General features: G+C 41.7%; 2 protein-coding genes across 12 annotated transcripts in view; one reads left to right on the forward strand and one right to left on the reverse strand.

Annotated features, from left to right (window-relative positions):
- Nucleotides 1–501: 501 nt before the first annotated feature.
- UTP18 (UTP18 small subunit processome component) lies at nucleotides 502–11,719 on the reverse strand. Of its 4 annotated transcripts, none has more exons than XR_007906347.1 (14): nucleotides 11,373–11,719; nucleotides 11,145–11,272; nucleotides 10,934–11,029; nucleotides 10,181–10,260; nucleotides 9,864–9,949; nucleotides 9,112–9,237; nucleotides 8,089–8,263; nucleotides 7,653–7,753; nucleotides 6,797–6,887; nucleotides 6,357–6,480; nucleotides 5,309–5,483; nucleotides 4,389–4,531; nucleotides 2,986–3,789; nucleotides 502–2,450 (listed from the first exon to the last, which is right to left on the reverse strand). XR_007906347.1 is itself a non-coding variant. In XM_051798012.1 (14 exons), the coding sequence occupies exons 1-13, from the start codon at nucleotides 11,682–11,684 to the stop codon at nucleotides 3,765–3,767; spliced, it is 1,662 nt and encodes a 553-aa protein (XP_051653972.1). In that variant the 5' UTR covers nucleotides 11,685–11,719; the 3' UTR covers nucleotides 2,970–3,110; nucleotides 3,730–3,764. The 4 variants fall into 4 exon arrangements, 3 of the variants coding, with proteins under 3 accessions (XP_051653972.1, XP_051653971.1, XP_051653970.1); XM_051798012.1 differs by lacking the exon at nucleotides 502–2,450 and having other exon boundaries at nucleotides 2,970–3,110; nucleotides 3,730–3,789; XM_051798011.1 differs by lacking the exon at nucleotides 502–2,450 and having other exon boundaries at nucleotides 2,970–3,109; nucleotides 3,727–3,789.
- Nucleotides 11,720–12,210: 491 nt separating this feature from the next.
- MBTD1 (mbt domain containing 1) overlaps nucleotides 12,211–26,248 on the forward strand; it is a 35,235-nt gene continuing 21,197 nt past the window's right edge. The window contains exons 1-7 of one of the 8 annotated variants that reach the window (XM_051798001.1): nucleotides 12,211–12,423; nucleotides 13,756–13,804; nucleotides 14,149–14,337; nucleotides 19,828–20,029; nucleotides 21,185–21,324; nucleotides 22,260–22,374; nucleotides 22,463–22,548. In XM_051798001.1, the coding sequence (XP_051653961.1) occupies nucleotides 19,876–20,029; nucleotides 21,185–21,324; nucleotides 22,260–22,374; nucleotides 22,463–22,548 (495 nt within the window). In that variant the 5' untranslated portion in view covers nucleotides 12,211–12,423; nucleotides 13,756–13,804; nucleotides 14,149–14,337; nucleotides 19,828–19,875. Of the gene's footprint in view, nucleotides 12,424–12,553; nucleotides 14,338–19,827; nucleotides 20,030–21,184; nucleotides 21,325–22,259; nucleotides 22,375–22,462; nucleotides 22,549–26,248 lie in introns of those variants that run through there. The other 7 variants (XM_051798003.1, XM_051798002.1, XM_051798005.1 and 4 more) reach the window with 7 other exon arrangements.

Below are 26,248 nucleotides of genomic sequence, written 5' to 3' on the forward strand. Positions count from 1 at the left end.
AGAAGCATCCTTAGGCAAAAAAACCACCTTATTTTCAAGGTGTGCCGTGACTGTCACAGCCACTGGATGGGTTCAGCACATCCACAGAGAGAATCTAATTTGCTGTCTGATCAGCAAACAGTTGGGAAAATCATGTAGCCGTTGAAACAGTTCCACATGGAAGAGATTTAGAGAACTGTAACTTCCCAAATGATTTTGAGAGCAGCAATCTTGGATATTGAATGAGACACGGGAGAAAAAAAAAAAAATCATTCAGTCCTTTAAGGATTTGCTAAACCTGCACCACAAACACAGCTCCTGGACAGGTGCAGGGTCAAACAGCAGATTCAAGACAGACTTAGTGGCAAACCCAGTAATCTCCTAAATACCCAGAGTTACTCTAACACCTAGTCAGGTTTTCTGTTCTTGGAGGTTTCCTTTCTAAGCACCAACCAGACTAATTCTCTTTAGCTTGCAAAATCGGACAAGATCACAGCCTGGAGGGGAAAGGCTGCCATGATAAATATTTCATGGGCTACATCAATAAAATTTATTTTGCCAAGGAGAATGGAAGGAGAGGAAAAGCAGAGAAATAATTCATTAAAAGAACTTCAGCTTAGCAATGCTGGGGGAAAAAAAAGCCGTGCTAGGAAAAAAGGAATTAAACACAGAGGTTTTAAATAGGTCAGAAGCTCAAGTACTCTTAACACATGGCAAAGTGACAAAGAGCCAAGCCTTTCAGAATGAGAGTACAGCAATGTGTGTACTTAGCAGTAATTCATCCCATTCCAAAGAAATATCCCCAGACACACCAGTAACAGTTTCAGCTTCTTGCATATCATCCAACTCTTAAGACCTGCTCAGTTCATGGAAGTGCCATTGCTCAAAACCCACTATAGACTACAACAAACACCTTGAGGTTTCCTTTATTTCTCAGAGCAAAAGTCTTCCCTACGTTATACTGGATGGGGTAATAAGTTTTGTTTTCCAGAAGACAAAAAGGCAACATCAAGAATTAAGGTACTTAACACAAAGCTTTAACATTCCTGTACTGCAGCAACTCAGCAGAGCTTAAAATTTGCAATTTACATGATAGAACTAGCAAAAAATAAATATTTAATCTCTTCTTCCTTCCTGCCACTATTTGAAGTAATTTGCAGTGCTTAAAGAGCACACAGCACCTCAGTTTTATGACACCTTTTACATTTACTCACTTGTCCCATCCAATCTGGACCTCATACAACCAGGAGTCAGCAGGATGGGCAGGGAAAAACAGCAGAATTGATTGTGTTGAAGCAAACTAAAGAGGTCCAGGACCCAGTAATTCCGAAATTATAATCCCAGATCTGCCAAGGACTTCCTAAAGGGCTTTGAGTCACTGGATTAGGGATTTTGTTTTTTTTTTAATGGGTAAATTACAGAAGCACATGTTGTGCAAGGAGTGGAACAGTCTCAGGACAAGTAGATGAAATGGCCTTAAAACCCATCACAGCTACTTCAGTGAGATCTGGTAACAGGTTACATATTCCAAAATTTACCTTCTCAGAAATCTTTTATTTAAAATGATTTAGTAATTTTGTGGATGAAGTCACACTACTTAAACCTGTTAAAATACAGAGACGATGAGAAAAGGGGAATTATGTTACTTACCACAACCAAACCCTCTCCCATCAGCAGAGCTGTCATGGGACAAACTGTTCAGTAACATCCAACAGCCAAATCTCCCAACAGCAATGCTGGGCTGCCCTCTAGTGAAGTCAGAAACCACTTCCAGCACCTGGATTTCTGAAACTCAACAGTCTCAGACCCAGCTAGATTTTAGACAGATTTGTTTGTAACAGAAGAATCCTATAGCAAGCAACTTTAATAAAGTGTGCTTCTGATTTAATTTTACTCTTCCATCCCAGGGGTTTTAGTTTAGGTTTAGCACTGCAATACGATTAAACACTGTATTCAATTTAACACCTCCACAGCCTATTCTGCTTTCCCCAAGATTTGTGAATTCAAGTTCTCATCTTACAATCATTTGCAAAGCGATTTCAAAAATCCGTTACATCAGAAAACACATGATTTTGCTTTTTAAAACAGCATGACAAGAATTCAACAACAGGCTCATGTATTTAAAAATTTTGACATGGTTCTAGAATATAACTTTTCTCACGCTTGGAGTGCATTTTCTGCAATGCCACTTTCACTGAAGGCTTAATGACTTCACTGCTGGTTACTGAGGCACCTTGGCTCTTGCTGTTACTGCCCAAAAAGCTCCCTGCTGTGGAGTGGACAGACACATTGGTCACAATTTATTCTCAAAGGAGGGTTTGCATTGTAGCAGATTCCTAGTCAACTTTTTGTTCACGTATTTAAGAAGAAAGAAGCAGCCACTTCAGGAAGAGAGTGATCAGAGGTGCAGGATTTGGCAGCAGACGAAGAACCAGCAGCAGCAGCTCCAGCATAGTCCCTGCTGGGTGACTCTGATGGCATCAGAATTTCACAAATTATTTTAAAAAAATCAAGTGATACTCGGGATTCTTTGCTTTCACAGAAAAAAAATGATTGGGGTCTTCCTTAAGAATTAAACCCATGTTACATGCAGTTGTTTTTGGGACACAGGAGGCAGGAAGCACAACGTGGGGTGGCTTTTTTCACCTCTTGGTTTAGGCCATCTTTAAGCTATGGCTGGCCCAGGAAGTTGGGCTGAATTTCAACTCCTGCATCAACAGGGTTGAGGTGAATGTGCTCTTCCAGGAAGCAAAAGGCTGTTTCCAATCCAGCCTCAAATGAACCAGGCTGATGGAAAAGCTCATGGTAAAAGCACAGAGCAAAGGCCAGTTTACACAAAACTACTGCTTTCTCCTTCAGCATTGGAATATTTCACATGCCCATAATAACTAAAGACACTTAAGCATTCCTGCAAATCACCAGCTTGGGTGCCAAGCAATAAAATCTTAGTCGTGAGCATAACACAAAGCATTGGAAAAAGCTGAAACAAGTTGCCTGGAAATTTACCAGGTATATTTATTAAAAAAAACCCCAACATTCAAAAATACAGATGTTCTACTAGTATTTTGTAACTTCCATATAAATAAGACTTGTTTGATTTTGTTAGCATACTCGTATCTGCAGGTTACAACCTGGGGAAAGACCAGCACAGAGAATTTTGTTAGTATCTTCCAAACACTGAACCATCACAAAATTCTGTGCAAGCTTAACATGCAGCAGTCAGACCTGCTTCCAGTCTGAACAAGTTCAGCTTCCCCTCATCAAAACATTTCTTGTCAAACAGAACTACTGTATTACTGCCAAGGCTACAGGTCTTTCCAGTTCCCAAGAAGACGTTTAAGTGTTCAATAAAATCATATCTGCACACAAACTTGGGCTTCAGACTTCAGTGATGTTTGTAATCTGAATTTGAAGTGATGCAGACTCCTGTGGGCTCACTTACAGGACTCCTTAACAGGATCAGTTTTACAACACTGCTGAGATTGATTTAAATAGAATCAATTACACTATCAATTAACTTCTCCTCAGTCCCACTGACAGATTTTAGTTGAACTATCAACTTGCTCTATTGTATTATTAGAAAAGCTAGGACTGACAAGGTAAGCCCTACTCCAGCCCATCCTTCTACATGAGTGATCCAGACCAGTTTCAGATCACACAGTGTTACCAATTTCTTCCTGCCATCTATAAAGAGGTGGAGGTAGCAAAATGAAAATAAAGTTCCTCAAGTCAATGTTGTCAGCAGTTCACCTCAGTTACTGGTCCATTTTCTGCTGTACCTTCTTTCAGAAAGATGAATAATGTTTCAGCCTAAAGAAAAAAAAAAACATTGAGACAGATTTAAAACTTCTCAGTAATCTGTTGAGTGAGCAAGACAAAGAAACAACTCTTCAACAGTGTCACTGAGTATTCTTAGACAGCCTGAAACACAGGTGTAGTTAAAGGTAGCAACCATTCACATGCTAGAGTTACTTGAAGTGCCTCTATAATATGCAGTTCAAGTTAAGGACAAATCACAAGATTTAGTTCCATTTTTAGTCTTATTTAGGAGTCTTTCTGTAAATTCTCCCTGTCAAAATCTCATCCTAAAAAGTTTTTCAAGCATCATGAAGTTGTGAGTTTAAAAAAAGAAATATTCCTGCTTAGAGTTATCACTGCTCCTGACCACACCAGCAGGGGGAAAAAAAGGCAATGACAGTTTTGACAGGGCCATCTGCAACAATGTGTATTTTATAATCAGACAATAAACAAGGCTCATTCCCCAGAAGGGAAAACAAGCTCCACACTCCATGAACTCATCAGCTGAATTCAGATCACAAAGTCAAACCTCATCACTCACCTGTCATCTGCCCCATATTACAGAATATAAACATGTTACCTGGGATTAATGAGCCTAGCTTAGTACCTACCTAAATAACAAGGCTTTGCCTTTGTTATTTGCTACAGAGAAATAGCCACTTCTGGGAGAAAAGTCCATAGACTGAGCAAGATAAATCTGTTTTCTTCTGAACACCGGGAAGTTTGAGAACACAGTGTATGAAGGAATGTGCACCTGTTGAGAAATAGGTCAGAAGCTACAATTAGGAAAAAGCCACCAAAAATAAAACTAAAGTACAAATTTAAAATTGAAGGTCAATGTTAAGCTCAAATGTTTAGTTCTATTCCTACCCTACATGATTCTATATATAGAATTCTACTGGAGAAAAGAAGCAGGGAACACACTATGAAGCCAGTTATTGCCATTCTTTTCTTTTTAAGCAATTACATGTCAGCAATAAAAACAGGCCTCCAAACCCTCAGATTAATTCAATAGTTCCACTGTTGGCCAGAATTCTGACATGGCTGGCAAAATTTTGAATGAGCTAGGGAAAAAAAAAAACCACAGTGAGATGGTTACAGTTACCAGTTGCTGAAAATTCACATTTGTTGCTGAGTTGTATTTACAGCAGTAAAATAGAATCACAGAACGGTTTGGGTTGGAAGGAACCTTTGAGTTCATCTGGTTCCAATTGGGCAGGGACACCTTCCACTTGACCAGATTGCTCAGAGGCCTCATCCAGCCTGGCTTTGAACAGTTCCAGGCATTTTAAAGGGCATTTTAAAAATGGAAAAGGTAAATTAGACCATAAGATGTTATTTTCAGAACAACTTCACTAGAGAAAATAAACTTATATCCTTATAAATCTCCAGTATCTTGTACATGTCCTGACCTGGTTGATCCAGCACATTTTGCAGTATCCATATCTGCTTATTATCAGTTTTATTATGTCACCAGGAGTATTTTCAACAAGTTAAAAAAAAAGCTTGCAATAAAAGAAGCTGAACATACCAATTTCACAGCCTCATCAGCATCACGGGAAGCCACTGCCAAAATTTCCGTGGTGGGGTTGAAGGTCACACAGGTGGCAGAAGTAACAAGGTTCATTATGGCCTTAACTGGCTTAGGCTGGTTTTCCTTGAGACAGACATCAGTGGTATATAAATTTACAACCCCTGAAGATGAACTGAAGAAAGAAACAACAAAGATTATATGAAAAAGCGACATTTCAGTACATATTACCTTGTTATCTCTAGCCACCATTCACCTGAAAATGTATTTACAATTCTCTCCTGGAGTTTGTAATAGTATTTTGTTTGGAGCTTGATTTTCCTTTGGAGTTTATAACAGTATTTAGTGAAGGGGTTTAGAGTTTTGTTAATTTGAGGAGGTTTTTCTACTTATATATGAAGAGACCCACTTAACTGTAGAGAGACTTGATGAGCTCATCTCTTACCAGAATTCAAAGCAATGAGAGCTTGGTAACAAAACATTCTGAAATAATTTCAAGCTTTCAATTGTGGGGTTTTTTATATCTGTAGAATAAGTTCACTTTTAAATCCTTTTCCACAGTGGGCTAAGGAAATAGGTACTGTTCTTCAGTATTTATTTGCCACTTTCATTTAAAAGAATCAATACACTGGCTGAAGTTGCATCTCATTAAATATACTTAGAGAAACACTTTCAGCTTGTGGCTTTGAGCTGAGGCAGCTTTCCAAAGGCTAATGTGCCATCCTTGCAGGAGCCAAATTCAGAGGACAGGAAAGAGAATTAGAAAAGGGGGAAGACCCTGAATCAACATCCATATTATAGAATTTGTGAGCCCATATATGGCAACAGTAACACAATAGCAGTGATGCTGGTGTGAGGTGTACTATGGTATTTTATATTCATACAGGAAAAATTAAATTATCATCATAAAACAGGCAATATTCATCTACTCACATCTACTCTAAGCTTATCAGAATCACGTTCCTACACTCACCAGCCACCAATAAGTTCACTGAAGAGCTTCAAAATGAGATCAGAAGAACCTGTCAAACCCCAGACAGTCACTTACCCACATGCCACATACTGGTTGTTCTTTGAAACAGCAATGCACTGTCCTTCCAAAGAACCTTCATCTTCAAATTTGTGTAGACACTTCCTGCTTCTCACATCCCAAATGAAAACTTCACCTTCCTCTGGTTGCAGAAACAAGTAGATTACAGAAACCATTTATACACAACACTGTCTATTTTGTTGAAATACATTTCATTAGATGACAACTAAGAGCTCATTTAAAATATCAAATGTATCACCATTATCAATTTTTTAAAAAACAGAACAACTAAAGGCATACTAAAATAGTTAACTCCATTCTTTCATTATTTATCTTTTGGTTGTAATTTTAGGACAGATACTGACAAAGGTTTTAACTATCTTTGTAAAACACTAAGTGACTTCTAAAGACTGATGCAATTTAAAGGGAATTAGGATTAGTGCTGTTGGAATACTCACTTGAATAGCTGTATATTTTACTGCTGTCTGGAGTGAAAGCAGATGCAGTGCATCTTCCATTCACCTTCATAGTGCTGATCAGTTCCTTTGTCTGTAGGATGAAGAACAATAGTGATTCTACCAGAAATTTGTAGGAAAGTTGTTTCCTGTCCCATAAAAATTTTTATTTAGCTACCCTGACATTCAAAGAACAGCATCAACATTTTCAGTGCCTGCAGACCAGAGCACAAGCTCTTGAGTCCAACAACAGCTGGTCCAACAAACACTCATTTGCTCCCTCGCTGCAGGGTGTGAGTTATACAACAGAACTGAACTTTCTTCTTTAAACTCTACCCTTGTAAGGACTTTAAAACAAAACCAGCTGCCATCGTATGGCATTTTAAAATTCAACTGCAAAAACTCACTGTGCATTATGAATCACAGTATCTGGCATGATTCATGAGCACAGTACAGCAGCATGCACTAGCACGACTCTCAAAAAAGCAGTCCTATATTTCTCCCACCCCCAGAGAGGGTGATGCCTGTTTCCATGCATGCCTGTTTCCATGCTGAGGCCATTCCTTTTGCCAGCACAAAGCTGAAGTTCAACACTGACACACGACTTTTTCCCAACTCTGCCCTGACGCCCAGCAGCCCCAGAGAGCTGCAGAGCAGAATGAATTCTCAGACGCCCCAAAATAATTCTCTAAAGCTGCAGTGAGTTGAGTCAGCAGCACATTTTTGAAGGCTGTCACAGTATGTGTCATGCCTTTGTTTCAACTGAAAGCTAGATTGCTTTGCAGATGGAATATAAGCAGATTCAAAAGGGAAAAGGTACCAAGAAAGTGAAGCTACACGAACCATGAGGAGAAATTACCTTCATGGACAGCAAGTGAAGGTAACCCGAGGTTCCAATTAGCAGCATAAATGATCCATCTGGAGAGAGCTCGAAGTTTCTGAGAAATCTTTCCTCCACACCTTTAAAAAGAGATTCAAAACTTGAAATAGGCACAGTTTATTCTTTTGCCTCAACATTCAGAGGTGTGATGAATGAGTAAGACCTGACTCCACTTCAGCTTTTCACTGCTGTAATTCACTGTCACAGCAAAGCTAAACTCAACCTTGCTTATGTGTGACAATTAATGTTTAGTACCCCAGAAAAACTAAAACTAAAGGGACTTGTTCCCTGAAGACAAGTTAAAAATATAACCTCCAACAATTCACTGCATTTCCTTTTAAAGCAAATTCATGTGCCATCTCTATTTGGGACAGTTTCAACTACACCCAGGCACTTACAGCACTGAGAAACCTACCTCGGACTTTGGGTATGGGAATAATATTTCCAGCCATCATGTCATACACAAAGAACATGCTGTGGTGAGTACCAGTGGCTATAACTTGTTCTCCATCAACACTGAAACGAGCCTTATAAATTGGAAAACTCTCTAAATAGATGCTCTGTATTTTTGGATTCCTTATACCATCCACCTTCAAAAAAGAAAATAACAAACCAGGTTATCATATTGAGGAACATACCAAATACTTTTAAACAGAAAAAATATATCAAGTACCCAGTACAAGCAAGAGACAAACCACCCTGAAGCATTAAACTCTTCCTCTCTTCCACAAATAACCTGGCTCTTGGCTCCTCACCCTATATAACAGGCATTCCCAGCCTTCCTGGATACACTTCACACCACTTGCCCTTCCCTGTCTTGCCCAAGCTTTGTTCAAATCATCACTACTGTGGTGGTTTTTCTAAATGGAAACATTTGCTTTGAATTGTTCTTTTTTTTTTCCTGCAGCCTTCTGGGACTATCAAATTCCACTTGTGCCTGACCATTCCACTGATCCTGGGCCATGCTGAAACTTCCTAAAGAGAGTTATGATCTTAGTTTTCAGAGGAACAGGAACAGGATGAGCCTCTTCCTGCTGCAGTCCAGCCTCTCCATTCCCAACATGATTTCACAGCAATATTAGAGTTTTAAATGAAAGTGGACTGCTCCCCACATTATAGGCTTATAAACAGAAAACCTCATTAGTCCAGATCACTGCAAACCTTAAACCCAAATGTTTTTAAAAACAAATTTTCAACCAAAAACTCTAAGACAACTAAGTTTGCCTGTACACTGTACATGCTTGACATGCAGTCACAGATGGAAATGTCTTCTAAGGTGCCTTTAACCAAAGAATTCCCATCTTAACCACAGACATTACAACCCTGTGTGCACAGGAAGAGGGAAAACAAAGTCTGTCAGTCCAGGCTATTAAAAAAAAAAAAAAAAAAGGGTTCTGTGTTAGTGCCCATTTGCACAGAACAGGCTGGAATTCTTCACCTGGAAGAGCGACACAGACCGATCGTGTCCCGCAGTCATGACCACCTGGGCTGAAGGATGGAACTGCACCGTCACCAGCTTTCCATCGGCAAAGCGTTCCTGGTTTGCAGGCAGGCAGGTGCTCATCTAAAACACAGACCAAACAGGCTAAAAAAAAATCCAAACACTTAATGCTGATGAAAAGCCAATTTAATTACACTTTATGCTACAAGAGCAAGACCTCAATCCCTATGATGAACTTTTAGGAAGCCTGACACAAGCAGGGCACAAAGGGAGTTGCTCCAATGCAGTGATGCAAACACAGGCTGAACCCACCAGCCTTTCTACTGCCTTTGAAATTATCCCTCTGTGTAAATCCAGCTGCATTCTGACCCATCTGAAACAGCTGTAGAAGAGACAGTAGAAGAAACACTCGCTTAAGGCTGTCACTTCTCAAAGACCACGCCAGTACCTTAAAGCTGTGGGAGAATTCCAATCTCCCTATTAAATTAAAATCCTACATTAAAATATAAATCCAAAATTAAAATGCTACTACAAGATCCTACTTCAGAGTACATAAAAATCCTTATTTCAAAAAATACACCTCAATTTATTGCTTCATGCTTTCACATGAAATACTCAATTTGTCCAAGGCTTACCCTTTAGAGCTTCTAGTAACAGAAACAAGAAATTCACATAATCACTAATTTTACACAGCAACAACAATCAAAGTGTGGGTCAAACTGAAGTGGAAAGATAAGGCTTATCTTTACCTTCAAAATCCCTCTTGGCAGGGACTCTGAGCTCGTTATGAAATTGCCAGTCCTGCGCAGAAGATCATCATCTTCATCACTCTCACCTCATGAAACCAAAGCACATGGAAACAGTCAATTGCACAAATATCCACATCAAAACCTACAAATGCCTTACAAAAACAAATTAAACCAAAGCACACTGAAGGAAGGAATAAAGGTGACTTATCCGCCATATTATCACACTACACAGAGAAAACATCAGAAATAATTATTTTCTAAGAAGCTGAACAAAGAATCACAGAAGCACTTATTAGAATAGGAATAGAATTATTTACTATCACTTGAAGTCCTTTTGGATTTCTTCCTGTTTTCTAAATTAGCCCAGGCAGGAACTCCTCCCATAGCTTGCTGAAACCTTGAAAGAGAAGGGGGAAGAGAGAAAAAAAAAAAACTTTCGTGAGAAAGTAATTTCCCTCTATGAGTTAAGCACTTAGAAGATACACCATCACAATTTTACAGGAATAGTCATGCTTAGAACACTATGCAAGTTTTTTAGATTTTTTAAGATTTCACAGTTTCTAGTGTAACTCCCTAGAACACAAATTAATTTGTGCAGTTCCAATAAAACAAGTATTAAACAAATTAGTCGAGGCAATGCTAATGCACATTTACATAAACGTCACATAAATGTATTTTATCTCATAGAATCCCAGAATAGTTCAGGTTGGAAGGGACTTCTGGAGATCACCAAGTCCAACTCCCTGCCAGGGCAAGGTCACCTGGAGCAGGTGACACAGGAACATGTCTGGGTGGGTTTGGAGTGTCTCCAGAGTAGGAGACTCCACACCCTCCCTGGGCAGCTGTTCCAGTGCTCTGCCACCCTCCATGGAAACAAGTTCTTCCTCATGCTGAGGTAGAACTTCTTGTGTTTTGGTTTATGGCCATTGCTCCCTGTCCTGTCACTGAGCACCACTGACAAGAGTCTGGCACCGTCCTCTGACACCCACCTTGGAGATATTTATCTGCATTCATGAGATCAATGATCTCACCTCAATAGAGTCAGCCACAAAAACAGTAATAAAACTCACTGTTCCTCAAGTCTTCTTTTTAGTTTTTTCTTAGTAAGTGTCTTCTCAGCATCGCTTTTCATGAACTCCTTCCTGTATTTATGGGTCATGTCAACACTAGAGGGGGGAGGAAACAAACAGAGAACACAAAAATCATCCAAACCACAGCCACTTACAGTCAAGTTAAGTTTACAGTTTGATACATAGCTCCCACCTGCAAACCCGGACTCACTTTTCCTCGGCTTCATCATCCTCATCCACCCAGGCCGGCTTTCTGGGCAACAAGTCGCCTTTCGCTTCATTTTCTACCTCGGAATCGCTGGACTCTGCTTGGAGACTTTTCCTCTCTGTGGCAGCAACCTGAAAACAACCAAACGGGGCCAAGTGAGCAGGGGCGGGGGACAGGAGGGGAGGGAGGGGGCATCGATTCCCGCCGGGTTGGGGCAGGGCCGGGCCGTACCCTCGGGGGCTCGCCCAGGCGCCGCAGCAGCTCGTCCTCCTCCACTTTGAGGCTGTCACCGAACACCAGCTCCTCCAGCTCCCGCTCGGCGCCCGACGCCTGGCTCACATCCCTCAGGTGCCGGGCGCGCCACGCCGCCTCCGCCGCCGCCCGATCCGCCACGGCTGCCGCCCGCTTCGGAGGCTTCGTTTTCGCCATTTTCGGCGCTTTGCCCGCTTGAGACGCTTCCCCTGCTTTTTTCACCGCCTTTGTTTTGGACGCTTTCTTCATTTTCGTGGCTCTCCGCTCCGTCCCCGCCAGCGGACCCCTCATCGCTCCCCGGACCCGGAACCGGAACACGTGCGCCCCTGTCACGTATGTCCCCCGCATGGCTCCACCCCTCGCTCGCGATAGGCTGGCCCGCCGCCCCGCCCCTCCCCACGTGATCCATGCACCGCCCCTTCCCTCGCGATCCGCGGTCACGTGACCTCCTTTCTTTGCCTTCTATTCTCTCCCACCCCCCCCGCCCACCCCGCGCTCCACGTGACGCGGCCGCGGCCGGGCCGCTCCATTGCGCCCCCGCGGGGGAAGGGGAGTTCCCAACGCCGAGCGCCCCCCAGCACACGCTCCTCAGCGAGCCCTCACTGACCTCGCCAAGCTATCGTCTCGCTCGCTTTGCTACCCACCAACGGGGGCGGCCGGTCTTACCGCCTCACCCCAGCCGTGGCGCGTAGCCCACCCCCCATGTTGCGAATGGTTCAGCCCACAGAGAGGCGGGGGGGGCACGGCCCTGGGTCCGCCCCGCGCTGCCCGAGCCCGTGGGGGGCGTGTCCGCGCCTGCGCAGCCGCGCGCTCGTGTTGTTGATGTCCCGGCGGCCGCCGTCGGTCCCGGTCGGTCCGCGGCGCTCGGAGCGGCCGAACCGCCCGGGCCGCCCCCGCTCCGCCCTGCCCCGCCGGGCACGGCCCCCGCCGCGGGCCGCCCCAGCGGCACAGCCCCCGCGGGGGCAGCGGGCACAGCCAGCGGGCGGCTCCTGCCCATGAGGGCCTGATGGAAAGCACAAAGGAGCTGCTGGTGAGTGCGGGAGGAGCGGCCCCCGCGGGACCCCCCGCGCCCGAGGAGGGGAGCGACCTGAGGGGGGGGAAGACCTCCGCCGTTCGTGCTGAGAGGGCGGCCCCGCGGGGCGTGGGAGGGAGCCGGGGGCTCCTCCGGGCTGTTCGGGGGCGGCCCCCGCGGCCGGGGGTGTGTGCCCGCCCCGGAGCTCCCCGGGCGCTGCTCGGGGCCGGGAGCCCCCGGCGGAGGGTCCCGGGGGGCGGCAGCGGGGTCCGGCCGGGGCACGTGGGGGCGGCTCGGCGGGACCCCTTTGTTGTGGCCGGGTTTTGTCCTTTCCTCCCCTCTCCCTCCTCCTGCCGCGGAGAAAAGTTCCAGCCCTCGATCCCTCTCCTGCTCCGCAACTTCCTCGGGTACTCCCAGCTTAATTCAGAGTTTAGTTTTCCAGGCTCGTTTTAAACGCTGTGCACTTTTCTTTAATATCAGCGCTTCAGAAGTTTTGGATTCTTTGTAGCCACTTCCCCACTCCCTGCGATTTTTATGACCGCTGATATTGTGACTTTGTTCTCTTTGTGAGCAGCAGTAAATCCCTGAAACCAGTTTCGCTTTCAGGCTGTTGCTGAAAATGTTTGAAATGTTTAAAATTTAGCAATTTCTCAATTTCTGCCCCAGTGTGGCTTTAAAATTTAAAAGTCCTGCCACAAAGCGTATGCTGATTGTGGTAAAAACTCCTGTGCGTGCAAAAGTAATTTATTTTAAAACACCTATTAAAATGTGGGTGGCAACCGTTGTGATTTTTCACATCTAACCCCAGTTAAAACTAAAAGCTGCAGGGCAAGCTCCTGTATTTTAAATTAAAATTATTTTACAAGTCTGAGAAAATGCATTTACTTATTTATTATATTTAACAGTTTGATTTTGACTTGTAAGGAATGGAATAAGAAGGCTGTGAGAGAGTCTAATCCGGAACATTAAGTAGGAACTAAAACAATATATTCCTTTTATTGCCTTTAGAAAGGCAATAGAACTTGATAGATTAATTGCCTTTACTCATTGCTTCTGTTTAGGGATAGTTTTGAGGAAGTGTGCAATGCAGGCTGTAGGGAACCATGCAGAGGTATATTCTCTCCTATGTGGAAGTTACTGTTTATGCCCCAGGAGTAGTTTAGGAGTTGTTCTTGAGAAGACCTGTGGGCTTGTGCAACGTGCTGAAGGATTTTAGGCTGGAAGTCAGAATTCCCTTCATTGTTCCCCAAAGAGCCAGGTGCCTCTGGTAGCAATGAAAACATGCACAGAAGCTCCCTCTCATTGGATTTTATTTCTCTTACCTTCTAAAATTTGATTTAATTTTGCAAGGCTTTTGGTACCTTCTGCAAAACCACTCCTGCATTCCTGCATTTCCCAGGTAAGTGGGTTCACTCTGGGCATGGGGGATCGTTTGCTCAGTCTGGCTCTGAGCACATGAAATGAGTTCAGATGTTGAAGGCTTTGGGTTTTGGGTTGGTGGTGTTTTTTTGGGAGGGTTTACATTTAAATTTGTTGTTTTGTTTGCTGTTCTGTTTTTTAATGGTAACACAGTGTTTAAAGTGAAGTATTTGCCTCTTCCAGATATTCCTGTAGGGGCTTTGTAGAAACATAATGGAGTTTGTAACAGATTTTCAGTTTTTTCAAAACTTAGATATTTCACATATTAATCATCACACCCCCCTCCAAAATTCCCTGCTAATTTGATATATTTTTTTATGAAAGAGTCTCCCCTCTTGTGTGAAACCCCCTGGGGAAGAGGCTATGGACAAAACCATTGGCAAACAGCAGAAACTGGCTTCAGACAAAATGCTGTCATACATAGCAAATGAAGAGACAGGAAAAAACATTTCTGTAATTTTCCAGCAGAGATTTTACTTATAATAAGAGTGGAAGGCACATTTCCAGATAGAGGTGAGTTGCTTATATAAAAAAAGTAAGTTTGGTTGGTTCTGATTTCCAGGAATCCCAAGATGTTTAGCTTTGGGGGCTTTTGTTTGTTTGTTTTAAATGAAAGCTGAAAGTGTGTTTTCTTTAAATTGGTACCATGCTTGAATTTTCTATTTTTTGTCACGTTCTGAGGCACAATTAGGCTTCAGTTCCACAGGGACAAGCTGGGATTCTACTGTTAATTATTTTGGCCAGCTTACATTCAGAAGAGTTGTAATAAATTAGTTCCATCGTCTTGTTTCTTTAGTGCCAACATCCAAAACTGAGCTTGTAGCATAAAACATCAATAGACTTTTGAAAACAAAAGCCGTGCATCAATTTTAAGGCTAGCTTGGAAATACACTTGGATCTGTTAAGGATATGTGATTAAAGTGAATCTGTCTTATCACAGCCCCTTGGCTTGAAGGTTGTGGTGACCTCAGGGTTGACCTTGGCCTCAGATACCATCTGTCCATACTTCTGTCATGTTTGGGGGGGTTGGAGCTGAATGTAGGAAGTGATCCCTCTGTTGAGGTGCTGGTGGGCCTTCTTTAAGCTACAGCTCTTGTATTCAAAGCTCCAAATTGCTGCCATTCTGAATTGGTGCCCCAGCTTGATTCAGTAGTAGCAACAACCATTTGGAGTGGTTTGAAACCTTTCTGTGACTGTTGGGGATCATCCTCCCGTGGCCAGGTACACTTACCTGGGGGCGAGAGGTTTGGTTACATAATAACTGGATATTCTTGTTGCAAGTTTTCGCCCTCAAAATGCTTTCTCATAAATGTTGCCAATAGTTGAGCAAATAGTCTTCATCAAGTCACTAAAGCCATTTCCTGAGTAAGTGTTTGATGTCTAATTAACGTTAAATAGTTTTATTTTGTGTTTTGGCCATGCATTGTTTACCCTTTGTGACAAGTTTTTCATGCTGTAAGAGTAGTTCTTGTACTCAAAGAACATATGCTATGATGTGCTGATCAAATTTAATGTGTGTGTATATATATATATTTAAAGAGTATGTGTTAAGAGAGTGAGAAACTAGTTATTTTCATTTTTGTTTAGAGTTGCCTTCCTGCTTTCAGGGAAACCGGTTTCCTTAACTATATTCTTTTATCATACCATTTGCCTTATGTAATGGTTAATTAAGAGTATTTCTTAAAAATACTCTGTTGCCAAGTATTCACAGGGAGGAGAGGAAGAACAGGAAAATGGGAAGTTGGGCAGAATAAGAAAGCAGTTCTTAAAAGCTCCTTTCTCCACCCCTCCCTTCAATAAAGAAAAGAATGCAAGAACCCCCCCGAGCAAATAGTCCTGCTCAGCCCAGGTTTGATGTTGCTCTGACTGAAACCCTTCCCTGTGGAGGAACCAGTAATCTTATTAGGAAAATCAGCCTTAGCTGGGGCGCTTCAAAGTTTGGCTTGTTCCTTTCTTTGTGCGTTGCTTCTGCTTAATGTACAGCTCGACTCTATTAGTGGTGGAGTCTCTCCAGCTACTCCTCTTTTGGCATTAACCCACCACAAGGTTCTGTTTTATAGCAAGCCAGGCTCCTGCTCCAAGCAGTTCCTGTGGATAGGCAGGAATATGTTCCCACATTTGTTCGAAGGCGAACAACACTGATTCGATTCTGTTTTGAGGAAAAGAAACCTCCTCAGCCTGATTTTTAGTCCTAAGTCCAGTTGTGAAGAGTAAGACACTGGTTTGTTATTGATTTTGGGTGGTTTTTGTTTGCTTACCTGTGTTTTGCAGCTGCCACAGTGAGGTGCTGCTTCAGACACACAAGAACTCAGAATTCCTTGTCTTTCGTGTGCCTAGAAATGACTTCCAGCATTGCTTGTTCCTTCACCTTCCCAGGGACTGCGATGAGGCCCCTTGGTCTGTCATTTCCTGCGTCCTCCTTTTGCCCTTTTTGAAGATAGGAGGGATAGCAAAGCAGCAGAGAATGTGTACATGAGATAGATGGTTCCAAGTTCCTGGTGTCTGATGAAGTTCACCACAGTGTGTTTAGAGACCACCAGCGCTTCAGGAGCTGTCGGTGGTAGAGATTGAGGCCCTACAAAATCAGGAATGGGCAAATTTTATACTTAATGTTCAAAAGAGAAAGATGGAACCAGTCAACAAGAACTCAGGAGGAATTGCAGGCTGCTGCTGTACCAAAGCAGCTGCTTTATCTTGGTTATAATTCTGTTTGAGGTATAAATTGTCCTTTCTTTTAAGGATGTGGTTTTGACCTTCGAATTCAGTTGATACCCCAAGTCTTTTCAGTTTCAGGTGTCAGAGTTCCTCTCCTTTTACAGGGTCCATCCAAGTTCTGCAGGAAGGGTTATAGAAGCTTCCACATGTTTTTCATTTATTTCTACAAATGTTGTGTTTTAACATGGGTTAGAAAGAACCTTGGTGGTGTTTATTATCAAAATAGAAATGTTTTGATCTTCTCCAGGAAAATTCCAGCATAGGTATTTGCATATCATATTCCCTAACTTCCACCTACTTTTGTGCACAAAGTAATTGTTTTTTTTCCTGCAAACTCTACCTCTCCTAAGTCTCATGAAACATATTTTGAGTGCTTTCTCCAGAATTGCAATCCGGACAATAACTATAAATTAACATTAAGGATGTCCTACATAAATTATCTGGCACACATGGTCATTTTCTGGCAAAAACTTAGATAGAAATGTTTTATAATAAAGTACAGTATTATTTTTCAACAGTAAGCAAAGCTGCTTTTTTGGATTGCAAATCTGAGTTACAAAAATTTTGAATTGGAACAATTTGGCCAAATATTAAGACAATGGAAAGGTGATGTGAGACTTGTTTTGGCAGTGTAGTTAAGCTGAATCTTGATGATTGCTACTTAGGAACTTGTATAATGCTGAAGAATGATTTTCTCAGTACAGGGCCCAACTTTCCATTTAGACAGAGAAAATGTTTTCCTTCTCATCTGTGGATTTTTTTGGCAAAGAGGGCTTAGCAGTAACATCGAGGTTCTAAATGGATGTGATGCAAAAGGAGAACAAAAAGAGCCAAGTGCAGTTGTGGTGTCTGTGATTGTCATCTTGGCCCTGCCTTCAGCCTGTTTCTGGTCCTTCACCTCACCCCCAGCTTCCCAGCCCTTCTTCCCCCTTCCCTTGCAGTGGGAGCAGAGCTGGCTGTAGAGAGTCTCTGCTGAGCACTGGGAGTTGGAGGGACTGGGAATGGGCTGCACTTTAATTCCCTCTGAGCTGAGAGAGCATTTCAGAGCTGTACTAGCAAAGCCACTGCCCTGTGGGTGCAGCGTTCTCCAGTCTGGCATGGGAAGGGGATGTCCCTGAGACTGCCTTGTACTGCAGCCTCCAATAAAGGGCTGAAGCCATAGAATTACCTTGCTGTGGGATGAGGCCCTAATCTCCTGGTGAAATCAGATCAGCTGACTTGGGGAGGATGAGGGAATGAAGGAAGAGATCCTTCACTGTGCTCTGAAACACCACTAGCATCGATCCATAAAACCTCCCAGGCATCCTGGTGTTCTGGTGGTGCTGTTGTGAATGGTTCATATGGAATTACATTTTGTTAGCAGAGGCTGTGGTCAGGGGAACTTAAATATTGAGAGAGATTCAGGAGTTCATGAAACCTTGAGGAAGAGGACCAGTTTTCATCTTCTGATCTGAAAATTCCTGGCAGCATTCACAGGATCCTGTATCCATGGCAACGTTGTGCTCAACTCCTGCCTTGAGCTGCACACACGTGCACTCACAAACAAGTCACTGGTGGTGTTTGTTGGTGGCTGGTGGCACAGGGGAGATGGCACAGGTGGCACTGCTGCCAGTGCAGGTCAGGGCTGGGCTTTGCCTGCCATGGCTCAGTGTTTCCTCTAATAATGCCCGGGGGTACCATGGCCAGTGCTTCCAGGGAGTTGTCAGGTTATGCCCTACCCAAGGTTTTGATTGGTTTTAATATCAAATTGAGGAATATGTGCATAACTAACATCACACTGACTTTTTTTGTTGTTTTGTTTCAGAGCTGTTTAAGTGTGTTAAATGTCTTTGCCTTATTGCATAACTGGGTTTTGGGGGGAAATTTTTTTTTCATAATGGAATGCTAACATTGGGTCAGTGTGGAAATCAGTTCTCCCTTTTAACTATTAGGAAATTCTTCCATAATAGGATTTATTCAGATTGCAAAGGAGAATAGAGAGTATTATAATAAAGGGATAGCATGGCAGAAAAAGGCTCGGATGAGATCCAACAATAAAGATGTTCAGCATATACTCTCTAGGAAAGGGATTTGGGGAATTACTGTGATGAAATCTTAAAGCTATGAACCCAAATGCAATTTAAGAAAGAAAAGCCCAATCACATATTATTTTTCTGTCTACATTGACTTTTAAATAAAATTAACTCTTAGAAGAGAAAGAGGCAATGGCTTTCTTAGTTTTTCTTGTTTTCTTGGCTGTACTTCATTCTCCTAACTTATGCTTCTATTGTAGAATTTTTCTTTGTTTTCTCTTTATCTGTTACTACCTTTCAAACTTAGTAGGTGCTATTAAGGATTATGGAAATACTTTGAAATTTTAAAAATATTTTTCTCACCTTTATAAGGGGAGCTCATGTAGCAGTAGCCTTGTTTAAGCAGAGCTGTGTAAGATATTAATGAAGTGAAAATCGTCACTGTCAAAATGCATGTGTTGGATGTGCCTCAGAAAAAATATACCAATTAATCTATTTCTTCTTCAGTATCTTTGGAAATTGCTTAACTGTCACGCATTCATCAAGAACTTATGTTTTTATCTGACTTTAGGTTTTTTGGTTATAGAAAAAACTATTATGTAACAAGTTTTTTGTATATGACAGTGGCAAATTAGTCACCTTTCTATCTTTCAGCATTTGTACAGACCCCATTGCCATAGTAACTGAGCTCTTCATAATCGTTAATGTAATAATCCCCAGAACATCCCTGTGAGGTGCAGAGGTGTTCCTGCTCCACACGGGAGACACAGTGACTTATGGATAACCCCCCAAGCCAATGAGAGCAGAGAGCCCCTCATTCCTGTTCCTGTGGTATAAGTGCCCTCTTGGTTGAACTGCCTTTTCTCTGCCCAGCCTTCTCAAATGAACGAGTTTTAGTGGGATTGGCTGTAGCCATCTGGAATGTGCTCATTTGCATATAAGATCCGTGTGGCTGTCAGTATTCAGCACATCAGGTTTAATGAACTCTGAAGATACTAAGGAAGAGAAATGTATGGATGGCTACTGTGTATTCTGAGTGGATTGGGAGATAGATTTTTCTTCCCTTATATCACAATACCAGAAATTGGCCAGTTTAGATTATAACAGTGCTCATTTAATTGGCAGTGCATGGCTCACGTCTGTGCTGATAGAGCAGTTCCTTGAACATCTAAAGACTGACCTTTGAAACACTTTAAGCTTGACTTTGAAACGTTTGCATTCAGAATGTCCTGCTATTCTGTGGTGGTTTTGTTGTTTGGTTGTTTTTAATTTCTAGACAGAACATACTTCACGAGTGGAGAGGAAACGCCGAGACTCGTTCGGGATGTTTGACGGTTATGATAGTTGTAGTGAGGACACCAGCAGCAGCTCCAGTTCAGATGAGAGTGAGGAGGAGGTTGCTCCTTTGCCATCCAGTCTCCCAATTATCAAGAACAATGGGCAAGTTTATACTTATCCAGATGGCAAATCTGGCATGGGTAAGTAAGTGGTGCGTGAGTACAGAGTTACATAGTGATGTTTTCTTAGACTCTGCTGTGAGTTGTGAGGGTCCGGTCCCAAATATTGGTCCCCACTGAAAAGAGTCTAAAACAGCTGAAAGGGCTGGGGTTTGTTAGTTTTGGGAGGGGAGGAATCGTTTGGGGTTTGCTAGTTTGAAATAAGATAGGTTTTGAATCCTGTTGACTGGAAAAAATAGTATGGGAATATCTGACCTCCCATCAAATGTGTGTTGTGTATGTCTGCACACACATGTGTATGTTCTTGTGTATAGTGTTTTTATTCTTTAAGCTTTGAGGAAAGTCAGTGTGTTCTCTCTATGCCAGGGCATGCCTTCTCTCTGCCCTTTATGTTGTATACACAATATATTAAATATATTTCTTCCTATAGCAGGAAAACTTCATTACTGCTACTGTATAAAGCCTGTCAGTGTATACCTGTACCCTCTCCACTAGCTGTGAGCTAGAGTATACTGGGAAAATAAGTTTAAAAGGAGAGGTTTCTTTTATTACTGGGGAAAAATATTTAATCCAAAATCATCACTGATTAGTAGAGCTCCCTAGATTAGTAGAATTTTGGTGTTGTCTCACTGGCATGAGCTGGTTTCAGTCTTGGTCATCATGGAACAACTTGGTGGGCCACAGCTGTCCACCTCTGAAGCATGTGATTCCAGCCAGAAGGGAACATTGGTGGGCTGGGGTACTTTGAATATACTAATTTGTGAATCAGAAAAGAGATCTGGTTTTATTTCATGTTGGGCATATTAAATATTTAGAGGAAATGAGGCTTGACAGGCCCAGATTCAAAACAGATGTTTCCTTGAGAACCACGAAAACACAGAAAGCTGCATTAGCTGATTTAGCTGAGCCAGTCACTTCTACCAGGGGTAAAATTAATAGGGAGCAGAAGGGAGGCTCCATTTCACCAGTGAACCTGAGGTTCTTGTTGTCTCACTGACACGAGTGGTGGTGGTTTAAGTTTGAAATTCTTTTTCTGTGCAATTCCCTTCGGGACCAAACCCTCAGAAACTGTTGAGTTGTGTCACCACCCAGACCTTCATTCTGTTGCCTTTGCTCTGAATTTTCACTGAGGTTTTAGTTACACTCTTAACACGGGTGTTTTTCTCTCCTGCTCAGCCACATGTGAGATGTGTGGGATGGTTGGTGTCCGGGACGCTTTTTACTCTAAAACAAAGCGCTTCTGCAGCGTGTCCTGCTCCAGAAGCTACTCCTCCAACTCCAAGAAGGCCAGCATTCTGGCCAGGCTTCAGGTAGCGGTACAGACCCCGTTTTCTTTACATCCTTACTGTAGTCTGTGCTTGGGAAATGTGTGTGTTTGTAGAGCTTGCTGCATGGTTGAAGATAAGTTTCCTAAATGATTAAAATTTAAAGCCACAGTTTTAAGCTTTAACTGCGTGGGTAATGAGCAAAATCACTTTGCTCAGCAGTGCTGTTTGGTGAAAGTTGTCATTATCCAAATTAATTTAAAAAATAAAAAGAATAGTCACTCTTTAATTCATTTCTCCTGGAGTAGCTCTTCTGCAAGGGAAAGTTCAGAAGAAAACTTCAGTCTGTGTATGTAGTGACTTGGAATTCCATGCATCTCCTACCCAAAATGGAACAGGCTCCCCAGAGAAGTCATCACAGCACCAAGCCTGACAGAGTTTAAGAGGTGTTTAGACAATAGTCTGGGGCACATGGTGTGACTCTTGGGGATGGTCCTGTGCAGGGCCAGGAGTTGGACTCCATGATCCTTAGGAGTCCCTTCCAATTCAGCATATTCTGTGATTCTGTGAAAATACTTTCTTGCTTTAGAGAGCATAAAGAAATGTCAAGAAGTATCATTGTATCCTATCATTGTATCCTATTCATTGCAACAAATGCCAAGAAATTACATTGGTATAAATTAGATTAAAAGTTCTTCCTTTTGACCTGCTTTTAAAAGATATCTTTTTTTCAGGTAAACAACAATGAATCTATAAAGCTGTTCAAGTTGGAATACTAGTACAAAAGTCATCTTTTGGACATTCTTTGCTGCTGGTTTTTAAATCTATTTTATATTATGTGTAGTTTTGTGTTACTTAGTCAACTTCTATTCTGTGGTGTTCTGACTTTTAGTTAAATGCACCAGAGATGTGCTACAGACCTGTGGAAATTTCCTGATGGGAGTTTAGAAAGACGATATTTACTTAGCTTTTTTTTGTTGTTTTAGGGTAAACCTCCAACAAAGAAGGCTAAAGTTCTACAAAAACAGCCCTTGGTGGCTAAATTAGCAGCATATGCTCAGTACCAGGCAACTCTACAAAACCAGGCAAAGACGAAAGCAGGTAACAGCAAATAAACAGAGCTGAGGCAAAAATAATAAAAGATTTGTGACTCATTAGCAGCTTCCTAAATAAAATAACTTTCTCTTAGCAGCTGTCCCCGTGGAAGGTTTCAGCTGGGGTAACTACATCAATAGCAATAGCTTTACAGCAGCTCCTGTTACCTGCTTTAAACACGTAAGTATTTCTCAATATGTGCTTTCCTTGTGTGTGTGTGGCATGAGAGAGTGAGTCCATGGGAATCCTTGGAGTCATTTTTGCAAAACGTTCCCATCCACATATGTTTTGTGATCTTAGAAACCTATATTATAAACTGTGTTAGTGTGACTGTTTTCTAGGTAGATATATTTTTATCTGCCCTTGAAAACCGTTCTGAACCCTGTTAGTTACTTTCATCATATATACTCCCATAAACAAAAAGTAAAAGGAGGGCTCTTAAACACTTGTGGAGTTACTTTTCTCGCATTCAAGGCACAAAGTCATCCAGTGTACTGCAGAGTAACAAACCAACCAAGTCATGCTATACTAGAAAAAGTTACAGAAGGCTTTTTAGATTAAGTCAGGCCTGCTCCATTGTGTGGACTGATCTTTTGGTTACATATTTAGATTTGGGATTTTTTTTTTCTTAGTTTTTAGTCAGATTCTCCCTGTCACTTTTGCTTCCAGATAGTGTAGAAATACAAGAAAATGAAGGCTTTTTAGAAATCTGAAATTAAAAAGGTTGTTTTTCTTTGTATTAGCGTTCTAACAATTCCAAACAAAAATACATTCTGTAATCACTGAGGAAATTAGGGGATGAGGAAAATATTTAGCACCATCTGTCTTTAATGTGTTTATTGAATTCCAGTAATTAGCCCTTGTTTAAAATATTGTCAGTACTTTCTGTCTTTTAAGTAAAAACTTTCTGACAGAAAATGTTTTCTCAGCATATTTTTTTTTTTTAATTTGGGAAGCTGAAGTGTTCCAGCTTACAAAATTTTTGTTTTGCTCAAAATTATATGATGAAAGCTGCAATCAAAACAAACATTTTGTTTCATAGAAGTTGTCCATGAGAGAGGAGAGAGACATATTTTCTGTCCAGCTCTGGAATTCATGCTGAGCCCTGTCAGCTCATAAATCAGTAGGAGTTGAGGGCTCCTGGCAGTTGGCACTTTGTGAATAGCACCCTTTATGCTCAGAGGCCTTAACTATTGCACAGAACAGAGCCTTGCCTTAGTATAACTTTGGGAATTTGTATCAAATTCCAAGTGCTCAAGTCAGCATGTTTGCATTTTGCTTCCACAGTTCTGTACGTGTTGAAGCAATTTCCTAAGTCCGTGTCCATTGATAACGTGGCCTCTGCTTTTGGCACCTTCAGTAGCTACCATAGTCAGGTCACTTGTAAATTATGCTGCAACATTCTATATTAAAAGGAGTTTTATCTCCATTTCTTACTGCTTCCTTCATGAAACTGAATGATGAACCAATAACATAAACCAATACCACACTAACGTTCACATTTTGCCTTGGAAGTTTTCACAAACTTTGTGGCGCCAGTGCCACTAAACCTGCTGGTTCTTTTTCTGTCCCCATTTTCCTTTTTTAGACAAGTAAAATGCAAATCCTACAATTTGCTTTGGAGATTTCCACTTCTTTGGTGGACGTGAGTTAGTGTTACAAGGGTGTGATTTGCATTTAACTTTGCTGTCATTATTTCTTTGAAAAATAACAACCAGAATCTGTTAGTGTTCTCTTGGTAGATCCTTCTCTCTGTCCCACTTTACACTGATAGTTAAACAATACTCTTTTCATCTCTCTGGAAAGATTATTGCTGTTTTCTGTGTACTGTTGCTCTGATTTGTAAAAGTTTGTACTGTTTGTTTGTTTACCATCCATATTATGGACTCCATGCACATGTTGTGTGTATGTGATGGAATATAAAAGCTTATTCTGTTCAAAACCAAAGATTTTAGTTGACAGTTAAATCATGACATATCTATCCTTAAATTTGTTATTCAATAAAATATATTGAATTTACTGGTTATACTGGTGTATCTGTATGAATATATGACAGGGAACAATATTAAAGACAATTTAGGGGAATTATGAGCTGTGAGATTTGGCTTATTGATTTTTTTTTTTCATAACCTGGCACACTTCAGTATCTCAGCTCTGATGTAGATTTCCCACTGATGTTTTGGTTTGTTGGGTTTTTTCCTGGGGGATTGTTTCCTCTTCAATTTAGAACAGTTATAATTTAGAATTCAAATGTCTGTATCTTTGAAGTTCCTTCTAGCTCTTTCTCAAGTGTTTTGATGTGGGTTTTGTACTTCCCTGTTGCCTTTATTCCAGACATCACTGTTGAGTAACACTAATGAAATTCAGTAGCAATGGTATGACCATGCCAACCTCGTAGTTCAGTAAACTGAAGTAGAGAACTGCTTTGGTTTGTCATGTAGGAAACCTGTGACAAAGCCACAATTGCCATTTGTGCACCTTGCAGCTGCTTTTTTTAGTCAAATTGCCTTAATCAGTCACTCAACAATAGCTGATGCAAGGAGAAAAACCTCTTAATATTTTTAACATTGTGTTGTAGCTTAGTCACATGTTACAAGCTCATTGCTGACCTGCATTCCAGCTTCTTTCTCCTCTAAACATTTTTTACCTTTTTATGTATTTGCTTTTATTAGCCCAAACCATTCCTAGAACTGAAAGCAAGTACAGTGCTTTGAGTTCTTTCTCAGTACTACTTAATGTACAGCCTAATGCACAATTAAGAGTAATTATTTTTTCCACTCTGTTACTAGTGAGAGGCACATTTCCTGGAGTTCTTTCTTCCAGGTGAATTTTATTCTGAGCCAAAAGATTTTCATTCTCTTGGTTTCTCGTGTTATTAAAATAAATCCAGTTTAAGGGAGCATTTCCAGGATGTTGCACTGGGTGGCAGTGCTTTGCTTTGAACTTTGTGTTTTAAGCCCTTTTGCACATTGTCTCCTCTGGCATTACCTGTTGTTGGGGCACTGCTCACACATGAGGTTTCAGCAGTCTTTGCACTTCAGGAACTGGTAGCATCACTTTAAATTAAATCAGGATTTAAATGGCAAAGTCTGAAATCATGGCAATGTTGGTGCCATCCATAACCTTTAGAAGCTACTTATTTAACCCAGGAGATCTTTGCTCAGCTGGGCATGTGGGGATACTTGGCCTTTAGGTGCTCCTGTCCAACAGGCCCTCCCTGACTGCACCTTACCTTGCAGAGAAGGCATCTGCTGCTCACAGAGAGGCCCTCCCAGGTCATCTCCTGGAGCAGGAAGCCATGAACCACATCTTCCTTGTCTGGGAGTGACATGAAGTGGATCTCTTCGTCATGAGTCTGAAAGGTAAATTTGTTCTTACCTGTAAATGATGGTTCTGCTAGTTCACACTATGCCAATCCAGACTGCAGAGTCACCTTCCAGCCAGCAGAAAAATAAGAGTTAACACTTCTGTAGTGCTTTTTGAGTTTGGAAAAGCACTGTGCAAACCTTGATTGATTAATGAGGCAGAGGAGAGATGAAGGCAGATGGCTGTCACAGTCCTGGTTCATCCAGTCTTCCTGCCTTAAGAACATTCATAATGAGGGAAAAAAGCCAAGATGGTGCAGTGTGTAAACCATCCCTCAGGACAGTAATGTTGTCTGGCATTTCAGTAGTGATGCTGCACAGGATGGCTTCCTTCTTCACAAGGCTGAGCCATATGGATTGGTGTAGGAGAACTAGCAGAACCAATATTTTCACAGACAAGGACAAATTTAACTTTCTGCTATTTCCCTCTATACCAATCCACGTTCTAGAAATAAAAATTTGTCACATTCCCATTGTGGGTTGATGTCAGGAGAAGTGTTCTGATATACTTCTCT

Source organism: Manacus candei, unplaced genomic scaffold, assembly GCF_025592945.1.
Source record: "Manacus candei isolate 608988 ecotype Guabito, Panama unplaced genomic scaffold, ASM2559294v1 h1tg000047l, whole genome shotgun sequence".
NCBI lineage: Eukaryota > Metazoa > Chordata > Aves > Passeriformes > Pipridae > Manacus > Manacus candei.

What these genes read in the sequence shown, in the direction of transcription:
- UTP18 (XM_051798012.1), bottom strand. Translation starts at nt 11,684, where the DNA reads ATGAGGGGTCCGCTGGCGGGGACGGAGCGGAGAGCCACGAAAATGAAG. An exon ending in AAAAGAAGACTTGAGGAACA is followed by an intron (nt 10,261 to 10,933) that starts GTGAGTTTTATT and finishes TTCTCTTTCAAG; the next exon opens with GTTTCAGCAAGCTATGGGAG. An exon ending in TCCCATACCCAAAGTCCGAG is followed by an intron (nt 7,754 to 8,088) that starts GTAGGTTTCTCA and finishes CTCTTTTTAAAG; the next exon opens with GTGTGGAGGAAAGATTTCTC.